Source organism: Mastomys coucha, unplaced genomic scaffold (assembly GCF_008632895.1).
Source record: "Mastomys coucha isolate ucsf_1 unplaced genomic scaffold, UCSF_Mcou_1 pScaffold1, whole genome shotgun sequence".
In the NCBI taxonomy this organism is placed as follows: domain Eukaryota; kingdom Metazoa; phylum Chordata; class Mammalia; order Rodentia; family Muridae; genus Mastomys; species Mastomys coucha.
In genome coordinates, this window is record NW_022196891.1 from 80058770 (window position 1) to 80079473 (window position 20704).

At 45.2% G+C, this 20704-nt stretch overlaps 1 protein-coding gene across 4 annotated transcripts in view; it reads right to left on the bottom strand.

Moving 5' to 3' along the window:
* Disp1 (dispatched RND transporter family member 1) overlaps positions 1 to 20704 on the bottom strand; it is a 164411-nt gene that overhangs the window by 18459 nt on the left and 125248 nt on the right. For all 4 annotated transcript variants that reach the window (XM_031337436.1, XM_031337425.1, XM_031337430.1 and 1 more), the window contains one exon: positions 1843 to 1872. In XM_031337436.1, coding sequence (XP_031193296.1) covers positions 1843 to 1872 — 30 coding nt within the window. The remainder of the gene's footprint in view (positions 1 to 1842; positions 1873 to 20704) is intronic.

The window sequence follows — 20704 nt, forward strand, 5'->3', positions numbered from 1 at the left end:
TGAAAGGGGTATTGACCCTGTACTGGCTGGTTTTGTGTGTCAACTTGACACAGGCTGGAGTTATCACAGAAGGGAGCTTCAGTTTGGGAAGTGCCTCCATGAGGTCCAGCCGTGGGGCATTTTCTCAATTAGTGGTGATCAAGGGGGTAGGGCCCCTTGTGGGTGGTGCCATCCCTGGGCTGGAGGTCTTGGGTTCTATAAGAGAGCAGGCTGAGCAAGCCAGGAGAAGCAAGCCAGTAAAGAACATCCCTCCATGGCCTCTGCATCAGCTCCTGCTTCCTGACCTGCTAGAGTTCCAGTCCTGACTTCCTTTGGTGATGAATAGCAGTGTGGAAGTGTAAGCTGAATAAACCCTTTCCTCCCCAACTTGTTTCTTGGTCATGATGTTGTGCAGGAATAGAAACCCTGACTAAGACAGACCCCCTAGAGGGGTGAAAGGGGTATTGACCCTTAGAGGGGTCCCAACCCAAGGTTCTGACATGTGACTGCTGTGAAAGGGGTATTGACCCCTAGACGGGTCCCAACCCACGGGCTGGGAACTGCTCATCTAGACAGTCAGTGTTCTCCTCGGGAGGGCTGGGTTATTTTCTACTTGAGCTTCTGTGGCAGCTGAATCCCACGGGTCACTTCAAGTTTCTTAAATGGGATGGTACTGTACCTAGAACCACACTGTACAGGAGGATAGGACCCTGTACCTAGAACCACACTGTACAGGAGGATAGGACCCTGTACCTAGAACCACACTGTATAGGGGGATGAGATGGTGTACCTAGAACCACACTGTACAGGAGGGTAGGACCATGTGTCTACTTAGAATCACACTGTATAAGGGGGATAGGACCATGTATCTATCTAGAACCACAGTTTAAGGCAGATAGGACCACGTACCTAGAACCATACTGCACAGGAGGATAGCGCCATGTACCTAGAACCACACTGTATGGGAAGATAGGACCATGTACCTAGAAGCATACCGTATAGGGGGATAGGACCACGTACCTAGAACCACACTGTATAAGGTGGATAGGACCATATGTCTACTTAGAACCACACAGTTTAAGGTGGATAGGACCACGTACCTAGAACCATACAGTTTAAGGTGGATAGGACCATGTACCTAGAACCACACTGTATAGGAGGATAGGGCCATGCCTTTGCTGTGTTTTCAGGAATTCTATCTATTACAGTTGTCTAGGGTTTGTCAGCTGAAAGTACACACTGCTCTTGCAGAGGACCCAAGTTCTATTCCTACCACCTGCATCAAGTGCCTCACGGCTGCCTGTAACACTAGCTTCAGATCTGACACTCCTGGCCCTCACAGGTACCCATTCTCATGTGCATATATCCCATACATATACACATATATACATAATTAAAAATAAAATAGTTCCCATGTAGACAAATACCTTTATCTTAATACAGTTACAATTTATTTTTTAAAAAGAACAATGTCTAATGCATTTGAAATGAACTGCTGTGTATTCAAGTCACACTGGCTGACAAAATGGTAGATACTGTTACTCAAAAAAAATAAGATAATGAAGGTGCTGGACATGATTCTTCCCCCTCCCACTGGGGAAAAGAAGCCTAAGTAGGAAAAATGCAAAAGGCTAGACAAATCCAAATGCAGATCCCAAGGGAATTTAAATGATAAGAAAATCCATAAAAGACTGAAAAGTGTTCTTGTAGCTATGGAGTCCTGAAAGCAGACAATGCATGAAAAATGTATTTTCCTTCATAAAAATATGCGTGAAGATGGTGGAAAGAACGAAATGTGGAGAAAGCAGAGGGGTGAAAATACAGAGAAGTTATTATCAAACACGATGACTTAGATTACCCTACCTTCTCGGGAGCTTGAAAGGTCTAGACGGCCTGGAAAAGGAAAAAACAGAGAAATAATGATCAGAAACGAAGCTACTTAATGTAAGAAGGCCTCACGCCAGTGCTGGACTTAGTAACTCCCATGCCAGTACTGGGCTTAATACCTCTCCCATATGCCAACACTGGGCTCAGTACTCTCCCCCACACACCCTAACACTGGATTTAGTGCTTCCCACACCACATACACCAACGCTGGACTTAGTACTCCCCACATACATGTCAATGCTGGACTTGGTACTCCCCCCTCCATGCCAACACTGGGCTTAGCACCCCTCTTGTGAAGACTCCCAGGAGGGTTAAGAGATGGCTCAGGGCATGTCAACCACAAGTGGAGAAACTGAACCCCTCCTGCAGGGCCTCTGTACTCCAGAAGACATGTTCAAGTGGCCGAGCAGAGGTGGCACCTTTGAGGACTCCTGATGGAACCCCAGCAGGACCCATGTCCAGCAGAGTCGGTCCTCTCTCTCTGACAGGAGTGCTATCCCCAAGCCTTCAGCACGAGCAGCCTCCTCTCACCCCCCGACCTGGCATCAAAACCTTCGGTGCTAGAAATGCTGTTTCCTCTCGGAGACACAGCTGACTCTCTAGTCTTTAACTTCTTACTACTGATTTTCCCAATCATGTTAACAAGGATGGGCTTGTATTTCAAGTCACCACCTCCTCGTAGTGTCTGAGGTACCCTGCCACATAAATATACAACATTAAGCTTGCTAAAGAAATTAAAAACCCAGCCTTAACTTCTGAACTCTTTATCCCTACCAGAGTCATTAGCTTCTCGTTTGCTGGCCCACGGTAACCTTGTTAATAAATACTTGGTGAACAAACAGAGCCACTGTTTCACTGCCTTAGAGCACAGTGGCTCTGAGTGTGGCCTCAAGACCACAGGGACCTGAGGCCCTTTCATGAGGTCTGTGAGGGCTCAGTACATTATCTATGGAAGGACAGATTTTCTTCATATACCTCCACCAAAACAGGCTGTGACAAGCTGCCTGCAATCAGACCCCGGCTGTGATGAGCACACATCAGAGAGACTCTTAAGCAAAGAGAAGGGATACTCACATCACAGCTGTGTTGTTAAAGTGCTTTTCATGAAAACAGTACTTCCATTAGTATACAGTGGGCTTGTTATATATAGATGTTTTCAGTACTGGGGATTGAACACAGCCTCACACATATGGAGCAAGAATACCAACAGAGTTGGCAAAGACCCTCTGTTTAAAATGTCTGAGCGGACTTCACCAAGTTGATGGAGCTTGTGCTGATCTCACGCTCAGCTCGGGCGCACCTTGAATGCGCCACCCTCTCACCTCACCCTCCCCAGCTGCTGTGATTACAGTCTGCCTCACCAGAAGTAGCTTGCCGCTATCATCCGCCTCCTCATCCTCATCATGAGTTAAATAACTTAAATTTTCTCATGTTCAATTCCAATATGATCCATTTTAGCTATCTTGAGTAAAACAAAACCCCTTTCCATTTTGTGTAAAGTGGCCATGAGGACAAAAGTTTGAGAATGGCTTTAATACAGACAGGCATGTACAGACTCTCTGGCGATCCAGTGACTGACCGCAATTCCTAGGTTCAGGTGCTCTGGATGTGAAATCTGCTGTAAAGGAGCGAACTCAGGAGAAGAGCCACCTGCACTGAACGCCTCCTCCCCCAGGGCAGAGCCTACTTTGGGAATTCTTGAGGAGGATGTTCTTTTGTATTTCCAGTTTCATCTGTCACTCAATTTCCTAAAATGTACTGATCTAATGCTGAGCAAAGTCATGACCGAGACAGACTCCATGGTGCTTTCACTGTATGTGAACCTGTCTCTACAGAACATGTGTGCTCTGCAACGCATGCTTCACTCACACATCTACTGAAGTGGTCACAACAGAGAAGCTGGAACAAGTGCTGAGACCAGAGGTCCAGGACCGGCTCTCTAGGAGATGCCTTCCAGGTGCCCCAGCCCTGGCTTCAGAGACAAGCTCAGCATCACTTAGAGACCTGCATCCAGGTGCCCCAGCCCCGGCTTCACAGACAAGCTCAGCATCACTTAGAGACCTGCATCCAGGTGCCCCAGCCCTGGCTTCAGAGACAAGCTCAGCATCACTTAGAGACCTGCATCCAGGTGCCCCAGTCCCAGCTTCAGAGACAAGCTCAGCTGGCTTTTGGTCTCTTGCATTCTCAGCATAAGAGCTGTATGCCTGAAACTTCTTTAAGAAAAACATGGTTTTATTTGAAAGTTACATAATCCTTAATCCTTCCTCCCTCCAGCTCCTCCCACGTCTCTTCTCACTCTCAAATCAAAAGCCTCCCTTCCATTGATTATTACTGATATAAACACACCCTGCTGCGTCCACTTTTGTTGTTAGTATGTCTGCGGCTTCAAGGCTGATCACTCTGCAGTGGACATCCCGTACAAGAACTCCTATCCAGAGAAGCTAATTCTCTCTCCAACAGCCATCAGTGACAAGTAGTTCTTTGTCAGTGGGGGCGGGGCAGGGCGGGGCCGCACTATTTCCCCCCTTCCACATCTACACACCCAGTGACACTGCCATTGCTCCAGGCCTTGTGTGTGCAGCCCTTTCTCCGAGTGGCTAACTGTTGCTGTCTGTGCTGTGGCTGTGTGGCTGTGGAGCCACAGGAGAAGGACACCCAGAGGGACAACTGTCAGGTATCAGTCTCTACAGAAGAGGAGGCGTGTCTTTCCTTTGGAGAGGTGTGGACTCAAAAGTCTGTTCCTAGCAAGGACAATATAGAAGAGGGTTGTGCTTTACAATAGGACAATCTTCACATTCTTTCCCTGTATGTAGAAACTGTTTTAAACTCTAGAAGACTACATCTAGAGAAGAAACATCTGTAGTCTCATGTCTATACCTCAGTGTAACATACAGCCCCTTTGTAGATAGAAATCCATACTTGTTAGGTCAGAATGTGACCGCTCTGCTCCTATTCAGGGATGTAAAGTTAGTACCACTAGGAATAAAAACAGCAAGAAGCAGGGGAGGGGCATAAACAACAACGGGTTTGTGGGTACATTTAATTTCTCTCTGTGTCTGTCTGTCTGTCTGTCTCTCCCCCACCCCTGTCCCCATCCACACTCAGTGTCAGAGTAGTGGCCTACTTGACGTTTTCCTAGACTTTTCTTCCTTCAGTTTCTGTCTCTGCATCCTGTAGTAGGGTTCTGTGATTCAGTATCTCAGAACTCTTACTTGGATGGTTAGATAAAAAAAATTCTTTTTTTAAAAAAGCATGCTCCATGCACCCTGTGACCACGGAAGTGTAACTTAAGCATGCATGCTCAGCAGGCATCCTCCATATTAACCGTATAGAGGGGTCGCTGTCTTCTCTGGTTAAGGACTTGGGTTATTTATAAATATCCTGAGAATGCTGACTGTCATACCATCCGTGCTTTGGTAGCTTTCCCCTTTTATATTTATTTCTCCATGCCTAATTCAATAATATTTTTTCTTAATAGCAACTGTCTTTATCTAATTTAAGGCTGTAATTTTCTTCTTACACATACACACACACACACACACACACACACACACAGAGCTTTCTTTTCGTGCCTATACACAAATGGAGTGTGTTTAAATTTCTTTTTAATAAGAAGTCATAATTACAAAGACAAGACTACCTAGCTCCCATCAGTTTGGTAAGCACTAGTGTCACGTGCTGGGAGGGGAACCACGTATTTGGAGGAGAGCCCAGCTCCCCCACTCTCTGCACAGCATTGCTGGGCCTGGGGGTTGCATACAGAGGGATAGGTGAGCTGGCAGAGCTAGCATGGGGCACAGCTTAGAAGCAGGCTCAGAAGCAAAGCATCCTTTCCATAAAAATACTCACTCCTAGAGAAGTCAAGAAACACATTAATTTCTTTTGGATAAATCTATGGGAGAATCCATGACCCCATATTTCCAATGTTAATTATATATTAATTTTTATTTTAATGGTATTGAGATATAATTCACATGCCACATATATATACCCACTTAATATATGTGCAGATGTGTACTTTTTAAACATTTTCACAGAGCTGAGTAACCAAAACCACAACTACATGCTGACACCTTGAGATCACAGGAGCAGCATGGACGGAGCAACTACTGAGTTCTGAGGAAAACGTATTCTACATGCAGAGAGACTATGGCGATGAGCAGGGACATCTCCCAGTGCATGTCACGCCTGCGTCACACACATCCTCAGGACGCACGAGTTAAGAAATGTTGCTATCCTTAGAGCAAAACTGGTCCATATAGCCACAATTCTGGACTACTTCCTAGAAAGAATTCTCAGAGAAACAGGAGTTTACAGAATACATTTGGGCTGTAAAACACAGGAACATTCTTTCCTTCCTCCCTGCACCATCCCTTTCTGTCTCTAAGCTGAGACTTTGTTGTTGTGGACGTCTGACCTTCACTCCCTGCCTGGATGCAGACCTCAGTTTACTTTAAATATGTAGAGACTGCCAACATCAGCTGAAGAGAAGAACTGAGGTTACCACACCACAAAGATACTCCCTCCTAGAGAAATATTAGATTCTTTTGAAGTTTCTGTACTAACAGGCATGGCAAGCAGATGTTAGAAACATTCCCCACCCCACAGGTAAAACGGCTGAAAGAGTCCCTGTGCAGGGCTGCTTTCTCTACCCCTCCCTCCTCAAGCTGGTCTTGTGCAAAGAGGCCACGACGTGAAGGACGTCTAACTGTGAGTGTCCCCTACGTCCATCAGAGTGTCCACATCTGCCCTTTAGTGTCCGGTGCTAATCAACAGCTAGGATAAACAGACACACACACGATCATTTTGTGGAGGGATATCCCACCTTTTACTATCATATGCCTGCTTCCAGACAGTCAAACCATCCGACCTGAGAAACAGCCTCCAGCGGCTTCAGTTAGATTTAGCCTTATTCATGCAGAGAAAAGGCCCCAGGACAGGCAGTACTTGGACACTGTGGTGTGGTTCTTGATAGCTCCCTAGCCACAGACTCACTGCAGGGCCCGTCTTCCTCAAGAAAGCATCCAACAGGCTTTGCAAAAGCAACTTGCAAAGTGGAGTACCCATAATTAGTAACTGCCATCCACACCTCAGCCAGGGTAGGGCGACAGTGCTCGGTTCCTGTCCTCTGACAGCCAGTGAGTGCCCGATGAAGAGGGCAAGCCGTCAGTGGGGAGGGCAGGGAGGTCACTGGAGCTTTCAGAGAAGGTGACAGCAAAAGAAGTGGAGAAACAGCAAAGTTCACAGGAGACTGAGGGGAAAGCAACAGGCTCTCGCCTTGCTCCTCTTGACTTCCTTCTTTTCATATTTTTGGAAGGAAGAGGAGCCGTAGGACAAAGGAGTGAAGGCGTCATGTAAGAACCTGCCTCCAAGCTGGGGCGTACCAGGTAACCGCAGAATGACACTGCAGGTAGCAAAGGGACGGTGCAGCCTTATACATTCTAACCAGCTCCTCGCCTGTGGGAAGACCAAACCTACAAGAGAAGGCTTTGGGTATGTCTGAGCTCTATGGTAGCCTCCCCAGCAAAGCCAGAAAGAGCATCAAGCAGCCCTTTGGGTCTCAGCAGTAGCGCTGCATAGAGCTGTGGCGTTGCTCTAAGGGAATAGTCGGGAAGTGCTGGTGTGGAGGGAGAAAGAATCTGAAAAGAGGAGTCCGTACTTTGATGAGCACTCTCTCAAAGATCTCCAACAAAAACAAGACCATTCTTCATCATTAAGTATTTCCATAAATCACCACTGGCACAGGGCTACATCTGAGGATGAAACAGACACCCGGAGACAAGCTAAGCCTGCGCTCCGGAGCATTCCTCACGCACCACAGATGAATGTTTATGGTCTATGTCAAGTGACTCGAGGGAGGACAGTAACCACAACCGTGTGTGTAATGCATTTTCTGGATGCTTAAGAGATGGAGATTAAAAGCAGCGTTGCCTATCTTGATATCTAGAAGTAACTGAACAGACGATAGGGCACTGCACAAAATAAACCAAGAGGTGAGAAGAAAGGAGGGGCGGAGATTAATATTGGAGGAATGCTTGATGAATACCATATGCTTCCTAAATATTACAAAAGTAAATTTACCATATGCTCAATACATATGTATAGGAGAATAGTGAAATCAGGAGGTATGTGGGAGGAGTAGGGCTTTATCCAAACCTCAGGAAAAAGTCCCGGCATTGCTCAAGACGGGGCTTAGCACGGGTAGCAGCGTTCTGAAGACCACTGGTCATTGACTACTACTGTTCTTTTGGAAATGCTATCGAGGGTGGTTAAGTGATACTGACAACTCATCAAGAAGTAGACACGGAGCTCCTCATTTAGCTTCAGTGACACTTGCTAATAACTGAATGTAAAAACTGATGGGGCTGGGGGTGGGACTCGGTGGCAGAGCACTTGTTGAGCATGTATAGACCCTGGAGTGATTCCCGATATTGTTAAAGAGATGGCATAACTCCCAGGTGGCATGAGGCCTCTCAGACTGTAAGGAACCTCAAGAGCCACTCATTCAGAGGAGCGAGAGGTCTCAAGCCAGAGTCATTAGCAGGAGACCCGTGTCTATAATCCACAGCCAGGCCTGGGAAAGAGAAGCTGCACACTGGGGCCTTAGCACTTGTTAGCTGAAAATGGAGGGTAGAAAGCTGAGTGGGAAAAGCTTTCTCAGCACCAACCGTTCCAGGCAGATGAGAGGGTATGCTGTGCAGGGTGCTCACGGTAGAGAGGTCCATGGTGGATACCAATCTACAGCATGCGCGCTGATGTGGGAAGGTCTACACGACAAAGCTAAGTGTCCAACTAGTCATACACTGGTTACATGAACCATGTACTGATGTACAGACGCATTTGTGAACAGGGAAGGTGTCACACAGAACTCATCTACTTCAGTTGTGTCTGGGACAGGCCTAAAAACCTGATCACAGACCTGAGGCATATGCTTCAAAAGGAGCTAGTCTCCTGAGGTAGTCAGTCGCTGATATCTTCTAGCTTAGACAGATGTGTTCCAGATTGGTCTCTGCTAAAGTCTGTGGGGAGATCTGCATGCTTTCTTTATTCAGGCATAAAGGTGCCCTAAGAAATATTTCGTTATTAGCTAAACTGAGATCAGACATTATTTCCTGGCCTCCACAGTATTTCAATAATCCTAACTGATTTCCTACTTGTAGTTAGCTTGGAATTTTTACAAAGAAGCTGTCTTATCAGACAGGGTTTCTCCAAAGTTAGAGATAGCAGTTAGGCACTAATTATCAGAGCAGTCCCATACAAGGCAGAATTGCTTTACTAACCAGAGAGAAGTTGTAGGGCTTCCGTTACTAATTATGTTATAGCCAAGGATATTCTCAAGGACCTCCAGCTGCTTGCCTCAGAAAGACCCTGAGAATTTTACTTGGGGCTGCCAAAATAGCCGAGGAAGAAGGACACCACTGCTCCTCCGCCTTGCACCTGGCTGTTTTGATCTTACTGACTTTGATGTGACCACTACCTGCCTACGTGACTTCTGTTATTTGCCCTGTTCTGTATACTATATAAGCCTGATTTTTCACTTTGTTCAAATTGCACTCAGATTCTGCATTCCTTTGTGCTGTGTCTGTTTGTCATTTCTTCGCCAAAGCCTTGTCTACCTGACTAGGACCTTGTTTCCCCCATGGGTTGAGGGAGGCCCAGAATGGCCGGCCCATGGCAGGAAGGGAACAAACTAAACTAGTTTATCACAGGGGACACAGGATGGATGAGAAGACGATCAGGAGTGGCCTCTACCTTGAATGTTTTCAGTTTTTCAAGACTACTATGTAGATTAAAGAAGCAGTATTATGCCCTGATAAGAAGCTTTCAAAGAACTTAAAATAGGTTGAATTTTAAAACTATACTTAATTCTATTTAAGTCAAATATTTACTACGCCTACACTAAGTTTTACCAAGTGTTCTCCCCAGCATTGCAATCACCTGTGATTAAGCTCACTAAGTTATTACTGTTATTACAGTCCCCATACTGAGATCTGGTACAATAGGTCCTGGAGTCAGGCTACATGGTCAGAGCTTGGACTGCTACCTTGAGCCAGCTGCCAGGAACATGTGACCTGCAGGTAAGCCCAGGGAGGCCAGCACAAGAAAGCACTCCAAATTTAAAGGCGTACTCAAAGCGAGTGGGAGGGGGGGGGCATCCAGCTGTGCACTCCAAAAGGCATCGCCTGGGACTTGAGCCAAGAAGCAGAACTTGAACGAGGTGCTCTGGACAGCGTCCAGCAGGGAGACAGGAGGCAAGGCCCGGAAGCAATGCTGCCCAGCTCCTGCCCTGGACACTCTTGAAGCAGAGTACACACAGCCACCAAGAACCAACCTCAATAGGGGAGGAGGGATAAAGACTAGAATCTGGGGGACCACGAGACAAAGGTAGGGACTGGAACAGGAAGTCACTCAAGCTCCAAAACCAAGGACGGATCTGGTAGAAGCAGCTGCTCTGGAGGACTAACCGGGCTGATGGCCCTGGGCAGGATAAACTCGAGAAGAGACATGCTAAAGTCAAGAAGCCCAGCTTGGGAGATGCTTCAGTGAGGGAGCTTGGTATACAATGGTGACAAAAACAAAACAAAACCAAGAATCTAACTTCAACGACTGAGGAAGCCTCTTAGAAATCTTTGTAAACATGTGAATCAGGATTACAAGTATTAGCTGTCCTAACTGCATATGGTATTACAAGAAAAACAGATATTTGGGTTAAACAAAAGTTTGCACTTGGTAGGACTGTCTGTCACATTTCCAAACTTGCCGCCACCGGATACTGACATGGGATGGTACATGTCAGTAAGTAAGAGTGCCTCAAGCTATGTTACCTACCATGCATGGCTTCAGATATGAACCGCGCCTGGTGTGAATTACCATGCTTGGCTTCAGGCATGAACGCACTTCTGAGCCACCTCGTGTGAAGTCAGTGACAATCTGGGTAATGGCAAGGTATTGTCCCAAACACTGGCCTGGAGGTTGAGGGCAGTTTTATGTTTTGGTAGCTTTTATTAAGCAGAACACAACAGACATATTTCATTAAGATAAGACACACAAGTACTTCTGCTTTCAAAATGTCATGGGTCACATCCATAAAAATTCGCTTTTATGTTTTCATTATATACCACGTGTTACTCAGGTGAGATTCTGTATGGTGGTTATACCTCAGTGAAAGCAAACGCGTGCCTCAAGTAAGCTCAGATCAATGGTTTCATTTGTATTCAATCTAAAACTGACTCCATCATAACAGGCCAAGGTTTTTATCAACAGAGAGCAAAAGTATAAATCGGAGTTGGGAAGATGGCTCAATGGGTGGGTTATGAGCATCTGCTTCTCTTCCTAAGGACCTAGGTTTGATTCCCACCATCTACATGAAAGCTCCCCACCAGTTCTGACAGGGACCTGATGCCCTCTTCTGGCTTCTATGCTCCTCACGTGCACAGAGCTTAGATACATGTGTAGGCAAAACAGCCATATACATAGAATAAAGTAAATATAACAGTATAAATGCAAGCACCATTCCTAACCTCTTGTTAAGTTTGTAATCTAAATGTGTCTAATGTTTACTACATCTACACTCAAGGTAGGAATTGCAAGCCTTTCTCAATATTTTTCATCTTTCTTGAATTCAACTCAAAAAAAAGACTCGGGGGGAGGGGCGAGGAGTTAAACGTAAGAGTCCACGGTATCCCACGGAATTCCAAAGTGTAAGTGACCCCTTGCAGCTGCTGGGCTGTCTGTCTCTCAGGAGGAAGAGAGTCTAATGTATCAGCCAACACTACAGAGATTCCCATTACCCCTCTGAGAACGCTAAGTGGGAAGACAGGATTTTCCCTTACATTTTACTTTTCTAACTTTTTACTGATTCTTCGTGAGTTTCACATCATGTACCCCAGCCCCACTCATTTCCCTGTCTCCTTATGTCTGCCCTTTAGCCTTGCAACTTCCCTTTCCAAAATTAAAAAAAAGGAAGAAAGAACAAAAAGAAAAAGGAAAAAACAAAGCATAGAAAACATCTAATTGTGGAAGCTGTAGTGTGTCTGTGTGTCCCGCAGTGTATCCCTCTGTCCACACATCTTCACTTGCAAATGTTAATTGTAGTGAGTCACTGGTTTGGCTCCAGATCTCTGGCTTGTGTGACAGCATCAATATTGGATCCTCACCGGGACTCCTCCCAGTTACCTGTTGTTGCCCCATGCCATGGAGTCCTGGATCAGCAGGCCTGGCCCTTTCACACATCTCAACCTTTCGAAGATGATATAGATTTTAGAGGTAGGCCAACTCAGAGCCCTGGATCTAGACCTGGGTGGTAGCTGAGCTGGTCTGCATGCTGGCTCTCCCTTAGCCACACCACTGGGGCCAGCTCTCTAGCACTGCTCTGGCTAGGCCACCCAGTGTCACGATCGGCAGGAGGCGGGGTCAGCTCTCCTGCTCTCATGCCCTCTGACCAGCTTACCCACACCTCCAGAGCCAGCTCCAGTGCTGGCCAGTTATGGTGCAGGGTCCACTCTCCCAACTGCTGCAGTCTGTGAGGGGCTGGGCCAGCTTCCCCCTCTCACACCCTCAGGGCTTATGCACCCATGTCTTCAACAAAGAGACCAGCTCCAGTGTGTTGCCCTGGTGAGGTGCAGGGTCCACTGTCTAGAGTTTGCGGCCTCTGAGGGACAGAAGCAGCTCACCCACTCGTATGATCCTGAGGAAGCTTTCCCAATTGCCACAGATAGGACCAAGAGGGCATCACCCCCGATATAAACACACACACACACACACACACACACACACACACACCACACCTCATGGCAGAGGAGTGGCAGGGCCAGCTCTCCTGTGCTCTCACCCTTGGGGCTGGCTGACATTGTGCCCCCATCACCAGGGTCAGTTCTGCTGTACTGTTCAGGGGAGGTGTAGGGCCCACAGGGCTAGCTCTCAGGAGCTCGTCCTGACTACTGAAGTGCTTACAGTGGCCAGTGAGGGGGTGGGGCCAGTTCTGCACAGCCCTGACATCCACATGGTCCCAACAGCTGCCCCACCAGAGACATCCCCATGTTCTTTAGTGGTAACATGCATCACGGACACGGAGATTGCCCACATGCTCCTGCTGCTGCTCCTGCCTAGCGGTGGGCCCAGGTATGGCCCTCAGCAGTAGTTCAGGCTGGGACCTCACCATGGCCTGAGAAGGCTGGTCTGGCCACCCTGAGTCTCCAGTTCCATCTCTTTATAATGCTTAAGGTCTCCACTTCTCTTTCTCTCTCATCTGTCCACCACACACTCTCACACTGTGGTGGCTCCCACTGGATGTCCCGGGTCTCTGGGTGACATCCTCAGTCTCTGTGAAGTGGTGGCAAGTGCGTGCCTCTGACCTGCCTGTGCTGTGCACTGGAAGGCAGGTCTGTGGGCCTCTTTCTCTGCCCACACAGTTCAGCATGGTAGAACATGGGCCTTTTGTTTCTTTACCTCCTCCTGTGCTGCATTGCCTGCATTTGATTTGATTTGATTTTTATGTGTCTGAGGCATGAAACAGCTTCAATCATCAAGCCAAGCATCAAGACAAAGACTGTCATCTGCTCTGCCCTTGACTAAGCCCACTGCCAACTAGGTGTCTCTTTGCCCATTGCCGGGGGGGGGGCCTGAAAAATTATAATTATGTGAGTTAGGGTTAGTTTAGTCATAGAGTACTTTTCTTGCCATGTACGAAGTCCAAGTTCAGTTTCACACATTTCATGCCCATCTACCCCTGCCCCATAATTAACTCAGTGACTATCAAGAGCTGTCTGTAAACAAAGGTCAAAGCAAAATTCAGTTTTGACAAAGATAACACTGACCCAGAAGAAAACTCTTCCACATCCAGGTCTAATTAACAAGGAAAACAAAAATCAACCAAGCTTAAGAGAATTAGACTAAGGACAAGTGAGAGTGTCCTACAGGTAGGGACGCCATGGTGAGACACAGATCTTCAACTGTCCTGTTAACTGCCAGCTGGGCAGCCAGGCTAAACTGTTTCATTTTATGTTTTGTGGTGCCAGGTACTGAACTCAGGATCTTGTATATGCTCGGCATGCGGGGCACTACTGGTCCTCACCTCCAGCCTCTAAAATTCTAAGTTCCTTGCCTTTTTCTCCCCAGACAAGGTCTCATGTAGGCTGGTCAGGCCTCAAACCCCGTCTGTAGGCAAGGGTAGTAGCCTTGAGCTCTGGATCCTCTTGCCTCTGCCTCTCAAGTGCTAGGATCCTAGGCCTGCTGCACCAGACGCAGCTTTATTCGTAGTTCCAAAACCAGTTCTATATACTCGCAAAAGCCAAATCACGATGTCACAATACTTAGAAGCATATTGTAACGATGATGTTTTTAATAAAAAGGCCACAATGAGGAATCAGAAGGCCTGTTTCCAACTGGGATCTCACCTCTCTGGCTCCAATTTCCTCATCTGTAAAAGAGACTTGAATTAAATTGTTTCCCAGCTCCTTTCCTGCTGTGAAATTCTATTACATTCTGCTCTGGAATTTTAGACAACTCCGATCGCTATGTCTTTCTGTCTCCTGGGAAGGATTTCGACACTGCCAGGGTAAAAGCTGCTGAGCTAAGCACCTCAAATCAAACTCCTGCCTCAAACATTTCATGTATATGTCAATAGAAACCCCCTAGGCTAAAATCTTAAGTATCTAAAGTAAAGATATAATGGGGAAAAAAGGGTTAGTGAAGATAAAAATGCTCAAAACTGATAGCAGAGAAAAGGGCAGGGTCCCCAGGTGCTAACGTCAGATGAGCTCAGGCACCATCCTGACACAGATGCAAGAGACACTAGGGAAACAATGCCAAGCTATTCGAACCCCAGCGGCTGGCAGTCACCCAGCTTGCCACCTCATGGATCTAACTACAACAGCAAACATCAAAACACTTGAAGTTGAAAGGGCTATTTTAAATTCCAGAGCATTTGCTCCCAGTTTCCCATCTAGTGTCAGAAAGAGCATATAGAACCTTCACCTTTTTTAAATTCTGAAAATGTATGTTTGGTAAGTTTTTTTCATCAAGTATTTTGTCCATTCTAACATATGAACTCTGAGGTAGGGTGCTGGCTACCTCTAGCATGTATGTGCAAGGCCCAGGCTGAGGTTCAGGCCCAGAGCTGGGAAAAGAAATATGAACTTGAATTTTTAAGGGAGGAAAAAAGCTTTCATTCAAAGGTATTTTCTTTTTAAATGTTGACTTTGTTGTCTGATTATAAAACATATGCATCTGTTTTAAGCCTGAAAAATGAAGACTGTTAAGAAGGAAGAGAATACTCACCCACACTCTCACACAGACGAAGCCTGTGAGCTCCCCTCTGCCTAGCTCAGACCCTGAACGTGTGTGTGACCGGGGCCATGATGTGGTAGCACTCTGAGTTATTACTTTTCATATAATGCAGTTCTTCTAAGAAGTAGGTTTTTAGATTGCCATACTTATTCCAATCATATAACTGTAATCACATTACTTATCTCTTAATTTATATATATTGTCTTTATTCAAGGAAATCTCAAGTTAATGCTATGACATATTATAACTCTGACAACTACTCTACCTAGTTAGTGATATGTGTATTAATTTTTTAAAAATTATGTGTGTGTGTTTGCAGTAGACAAGTTTCTACTTCTAGCACATAGGTCCTGGGGATTTAACTCAGGTTGTCAGATGTGGTGGCAAACGTCTTTATCCACTGAGCCATCTTGGCTACTTAACACTTTTTAATGTGATTTTTTTTTTCTGACTCCCATTTAAGACCTTTCAACTTGTAATTTTTTTTCATAATTTCTATGAGTACTACTGTAGTCATTTTTGGTCTAAGACTGGGGCTTACTCATTCCACTTGCTGATGATCTAGGCCAGCCCAGTTAGTTTGTAATAGTTCAATCTTATCTTCAGAAGTACCGTATGTAAAGGGAGAAGAGTGAGATCCACAAACTTAGTGCCACAAAGCACACAAGAGTAACATTTGTGGCACACCATGGACCAGGGGACAGAATTTTCAGGGTCAGGCTGAACCATCCTGATCCCGGCTAGTGCTAGATAATAAACAATATTCACTTGGGCTTAGTCAGCAGTGGGGTGCATGTAGGCCCGAGGCTCACTTCCAGGCCTATGACAGGAGCCACAGGAGCCTTGACATTACATGGTGTGCTTGGTTATCCAGATTTAAACAGGACCTGTTAAATTATGGTGACTGAGGATCTGTTTCTGTCTCCTGACTTCCAGTCTTGAGTTTAAGGATGGAAAGAAGTCAGGAGCCACTGAATTAGGGGGTTTAACTCACTCTAGGTCCGGTCTCACCTGTCCAGGTGCAGTCATTGCTCTGTCTACCAATTCCTTTCACAGAGTAACACTGCTTTATTTGGAGCTCAAAGTAGAGAAGTCCCAGGATAGACTACATTTAGGAAACCCTAACTCCCTTTAAAAATTACAGCATCTATAATTTGAAAATAATTATAGTTAAATTAATTTGGAACATAATTTCAGACCAAAAGAGACTATTAAATAGACCATCAGCCAGAAACAGGGACTTTGGTTCTCCATGGTACATGTCTGCTACATTGTAACTCAGAATAAAGATCCTGAAGGAACTGCCAAAGCCTCTGGTCTCAATCCCCTAACAGGACTGCAGGAACTCCCACACACTTTCTCTATGAACTGATATTTCTTACAAAGGAAAGTCGTGTAGGATTCCCAGTCATCTGAGCATGCTTAGTTTCCCAGACCCATATTATAGGATGAGGCATGAGAGAAAGAAGGCCCATCTTCTGTCATAAATGTTCAAGTCACCTCTCATGCCTTCTTCCCGACCCTAAGTCTGACTGACTCTTCCATCTGGAAAGTTTAAATCTTTCTAGTCTTGGTGAACTCGTCTCCTATCGGCTTGGACGCGGCGATGGGAAGATGATGTATGACTACCTTCCCTGAGGAGGGCAGCCCAAGGGCAGCCCTTTACTCTCTCAGCAGCGCTAAATCATCCCTTTTGTCATCTCATCTCCACCCTAAAATTCCAACTCACTAAGCACTTGCTGAGTAACAAAAAAAGAAAAGAAAAAAAAATCAAGAGATATAATTTCTGCTCTCAAAAGACCAAAATAGGAAGGCAAGAGGCTCTCGGAGATGTAAGAAGGGACAAGAGGCAAGAAACGGATTAATAAGCTCATGTCATAAGCGAGTTTTGCACCCCGTGAGACTCTAAAATCAGGAAAATCCATGCAGCTTGGTGAAGACTAAGTGTAGAACAGTCTCAGCAGGGAAGCAACTGGGAGCAGGTGAGGCAGTGGGCAAGCCCCTCCACCGGCCTCCATCCTCTGCTGACCCAGTGACGCTCAGGGGAAAGTCAGGGGAGAGGCCAGGATGGTGAGAAGCTTGAGGACACAGATGGAGCTCTCAAACCCTCATGCTGCCCTCCTACCATCCCACTGCAATCTTCAGACAAAGGCAGAGAACTCGCGTACAGTCTGATGGATGTTTGCACATGCACACACCAATACAGCCACTGCTCACACCATGACACATGACGTTTTAGTACCCAAAAGTTCCCCATGACCCTTCCTAATGAACAATCACTTCTGTGCCCACAGTCAGCTTGCAGGATTTGATCATCATGGGCTTGATTGCTACTGTATCATATTTATTAAGAGGAAGATAAAAATTCAAATAGAACCTGAGATCATTAAGTGTAGACTTAAGAAAACACATAAAAATAATCCTGTTATTTTTTCTATGTCTGAATATGAAGTAAGACTTCACCCCTTTTTCTTGCAGTTTTTAAGAAATACCCACTCTGAAGGCTTATGACTCATTGACCTTAGATCCCCACTGAGCAATAAAATTTCACCTTACACATAGAAAATGTACTTATTGCTACTAGCACTAACCGCCCCCCCCTCGTGTGCCCCACAACACACGTGAAGCCTAACATGCACACAAAGATGCAGGATGCCGAATCGGGCTGGATTCTTCCCCGGGGTCCATAGTCCATATGAGGCGGAGCTGTCAGTACACTGTTTCCATGATCCAAGCACTACTAGAGTTAGATCTAAGGCATGCTACCCGTGCTTTCGCAGTTATCCTGTGATCAGACTTTTGTGACCTCAAGAGTGACCATGCATGGAACCTACAACATAGACATGATAACTAGTTCTTACACTGAACAATAGCAAAACTTCTCCAGGTGTGTGTGACATACGCCTGCGATCAGAAGGAAGGACTGCTAAGTCTCTAGAAAAGGCTGAGCTGTTCAGGGGTTGTTGGGCAGCATTTTAAAAGCATGATGTTTGTTATGTCAAAATCTAAGGGCTCAAGTAAGTATATCTAATATGTAGGGCTCAAACCAAGTAGCTCTGGACTTAATTTCAGGTTTTACTACATATTATCAACTATTGAATTAATACTTAAAATGTTATTCAATTTTTAGTCCTTATTTTCTTTTATAAAGTGTAGATGACAATAATAGGACCAAATTCCTTGGTTTGTGTTCAAAACTGTAAAAGATTATGTGATGCCTGAATGTAATAAGGTCCCAGTGAAATCATTAATAATGTCATTCTATATTTTAATGGCAACCTTATGCTATTAAAGCCCAATCATTTTTCCAAGGACATAAATACAGTGCATGACTAAGTCCTGTGTCATAATTCTTAAGAGCTTTAAATTCAGACTACAATACATAATAACTATGAAATCTCTTAGAATATTTTTGGTAACAAACTTTATTATTAAAATTATTATTAAGGTCACTTTAATTATTAAAACCACAAATTAAGTAGAGGAGACCACAGGATAATTGGAATGTTACGGAATTCAAGTCACAATGCTGATGTGTCACAGCAGGTTCTGTGACCATATCTAGTCAAGTGCATTTAATGTAGAATGCACTTACAGCTGGTTATGGCTATGAAAGCCTATACAGCCGTGGATGATGCAGACGCACATCATCTCTAGACACTACCTCTTCCCACTCGGAAACCCACGGGACACTTGTTCAGTGCTCCATGCAAGAATTTCCGCAATCAAGTTTTCAGGATACTTTATAATAATGAAAATTGCTTTTCTTTATATATGATCTTAAACAAAATTTCTTAGTTTAATTTTTACCGGGTATAAAATAATATTTAATCTCTAAACAATGTGGTCATAAAATCTTAACACAACCCTGAACTGATCTCTTTTTAATATCCAGCCCCAGCTTGGGATGCATCTTCAGTGGTCAGGGTCTGCACTTTAAAACAAAGGTGTAGATTCTATTTATAACTTAGAGGGACGTGTGTCTGCTGAAGCGCGTGTGTCCACTGAAGCGCATGTGTCCGCTGAAGTGTGTGTGTCCGCTGAAGGGCCAGTGGGTGTCTCGCAGGACGTGAACAGACACCAGGAAGGCCATATCGCTGCCGGGCTGCTCTCTCTCTCTCCCATCGGCTTACTTTAAAGCTCACTTGAGAAGCTAACAGCTATTGATTGGCTATGGAGGGGCTCTCACCTCCAATTTAGCTATTACTTAATCTGCGTCTTCTCCCTAAAGCCATTAAGAACTTGACTGGAAAGATGTGCTAAAGGGCTACAGCAAACGAGGCAAAACCACAGTGAGCATACAAATACCAGATCTCCGGCCAGCGTAGCCAAAAGTTAACACCTGAAACTCCAAGAAGTCTATCTACTGGAGACATGGCAGAGAAAACTGTGTTTACAGGATTTGCTTAAACAGTCGTCAATTACAAACCAGCCCTGGTAGCCTACGATGGTTCTGTGATGTGACATTACAAAAGAAGAGACATTTGTGCATGAGGTGCATGATGTATGCCTTGTCTGCATGGGCCCCACCCACCCCCAAGTTTGTACAAGTCAGATGATCTACACAAACTCAAACGGCCCTCAGAACCTGTACAAGTTGATGCAGATAACAGCCTCAGTTCAACTTAGGGTCAAAAGAAACTCTCTTGGGCTCAGCAGGTGAATGATGAGTCTGCTGTCAAGCCTAAAAACGTATTTGATGCCCAAAACCAATAAAGTAGAAGAGAATGAACTCCCATTAGTTGTCCTCTGACCTCCACATTCATTGTGATGTGCATCACACACACACACATGCACACACACACACACACACACACACACACACACACAATCAAACAAACAAACAAAACCTTCTTTTATTAATTAGCTTTGGTCCCAAGTAGCAAACAAGGAATGAGGCTAGTTTGGCTCACAAGAATGGAACCCTACATGCGAAGTACTGAGGAATGGACCAGCTAGAGGCCTGGAGGTGCGGCTTCCTCATATGCTATTAATGAGGCCTTTCTCCTTAAGGCAAGCGATCTAAGGCTATTCTGCAGTGAACCGAAAGGTGATGGAAGTCAGTATTCATTTTCAGACACACTGGGTCACAGGGACAGTGGAAGGAAGGCACTGTGATAGAAACACTGCACGGTCCTGTTTCTGAGCGATGCAAACCCAGCAAGAATCCATGAATATCTACTTACCGCCAATGGGAAAGAACTACTTCTAAACAATTAGAACTCTAAAACTGGTTAAAAAATAGTTTTAAGAATGAGCTTCGGCATTCTTCTTCAGCCATGCAAGTTAAATACACATAATTTATTTGGAGGTTATGAAGCAAACAACCCATGCAAAGATACACTAAATTATAAAGTACTTGCCCTTAAAGTTCAAGCCTTTCTCTGCCAGTCTGTTTCTCTGCCATTGCGCGAAGCACACTCAATGAGCATATAATACAGTTTTCTTAATATGACCTGAAAAATAATCATTAATAAGATGTCCAAGAAAAGGCTGTAAGAAATCCAGAAAAGCCTTGTTAATTTAAGTAACTGAAGAGTGTGGAGTGCAG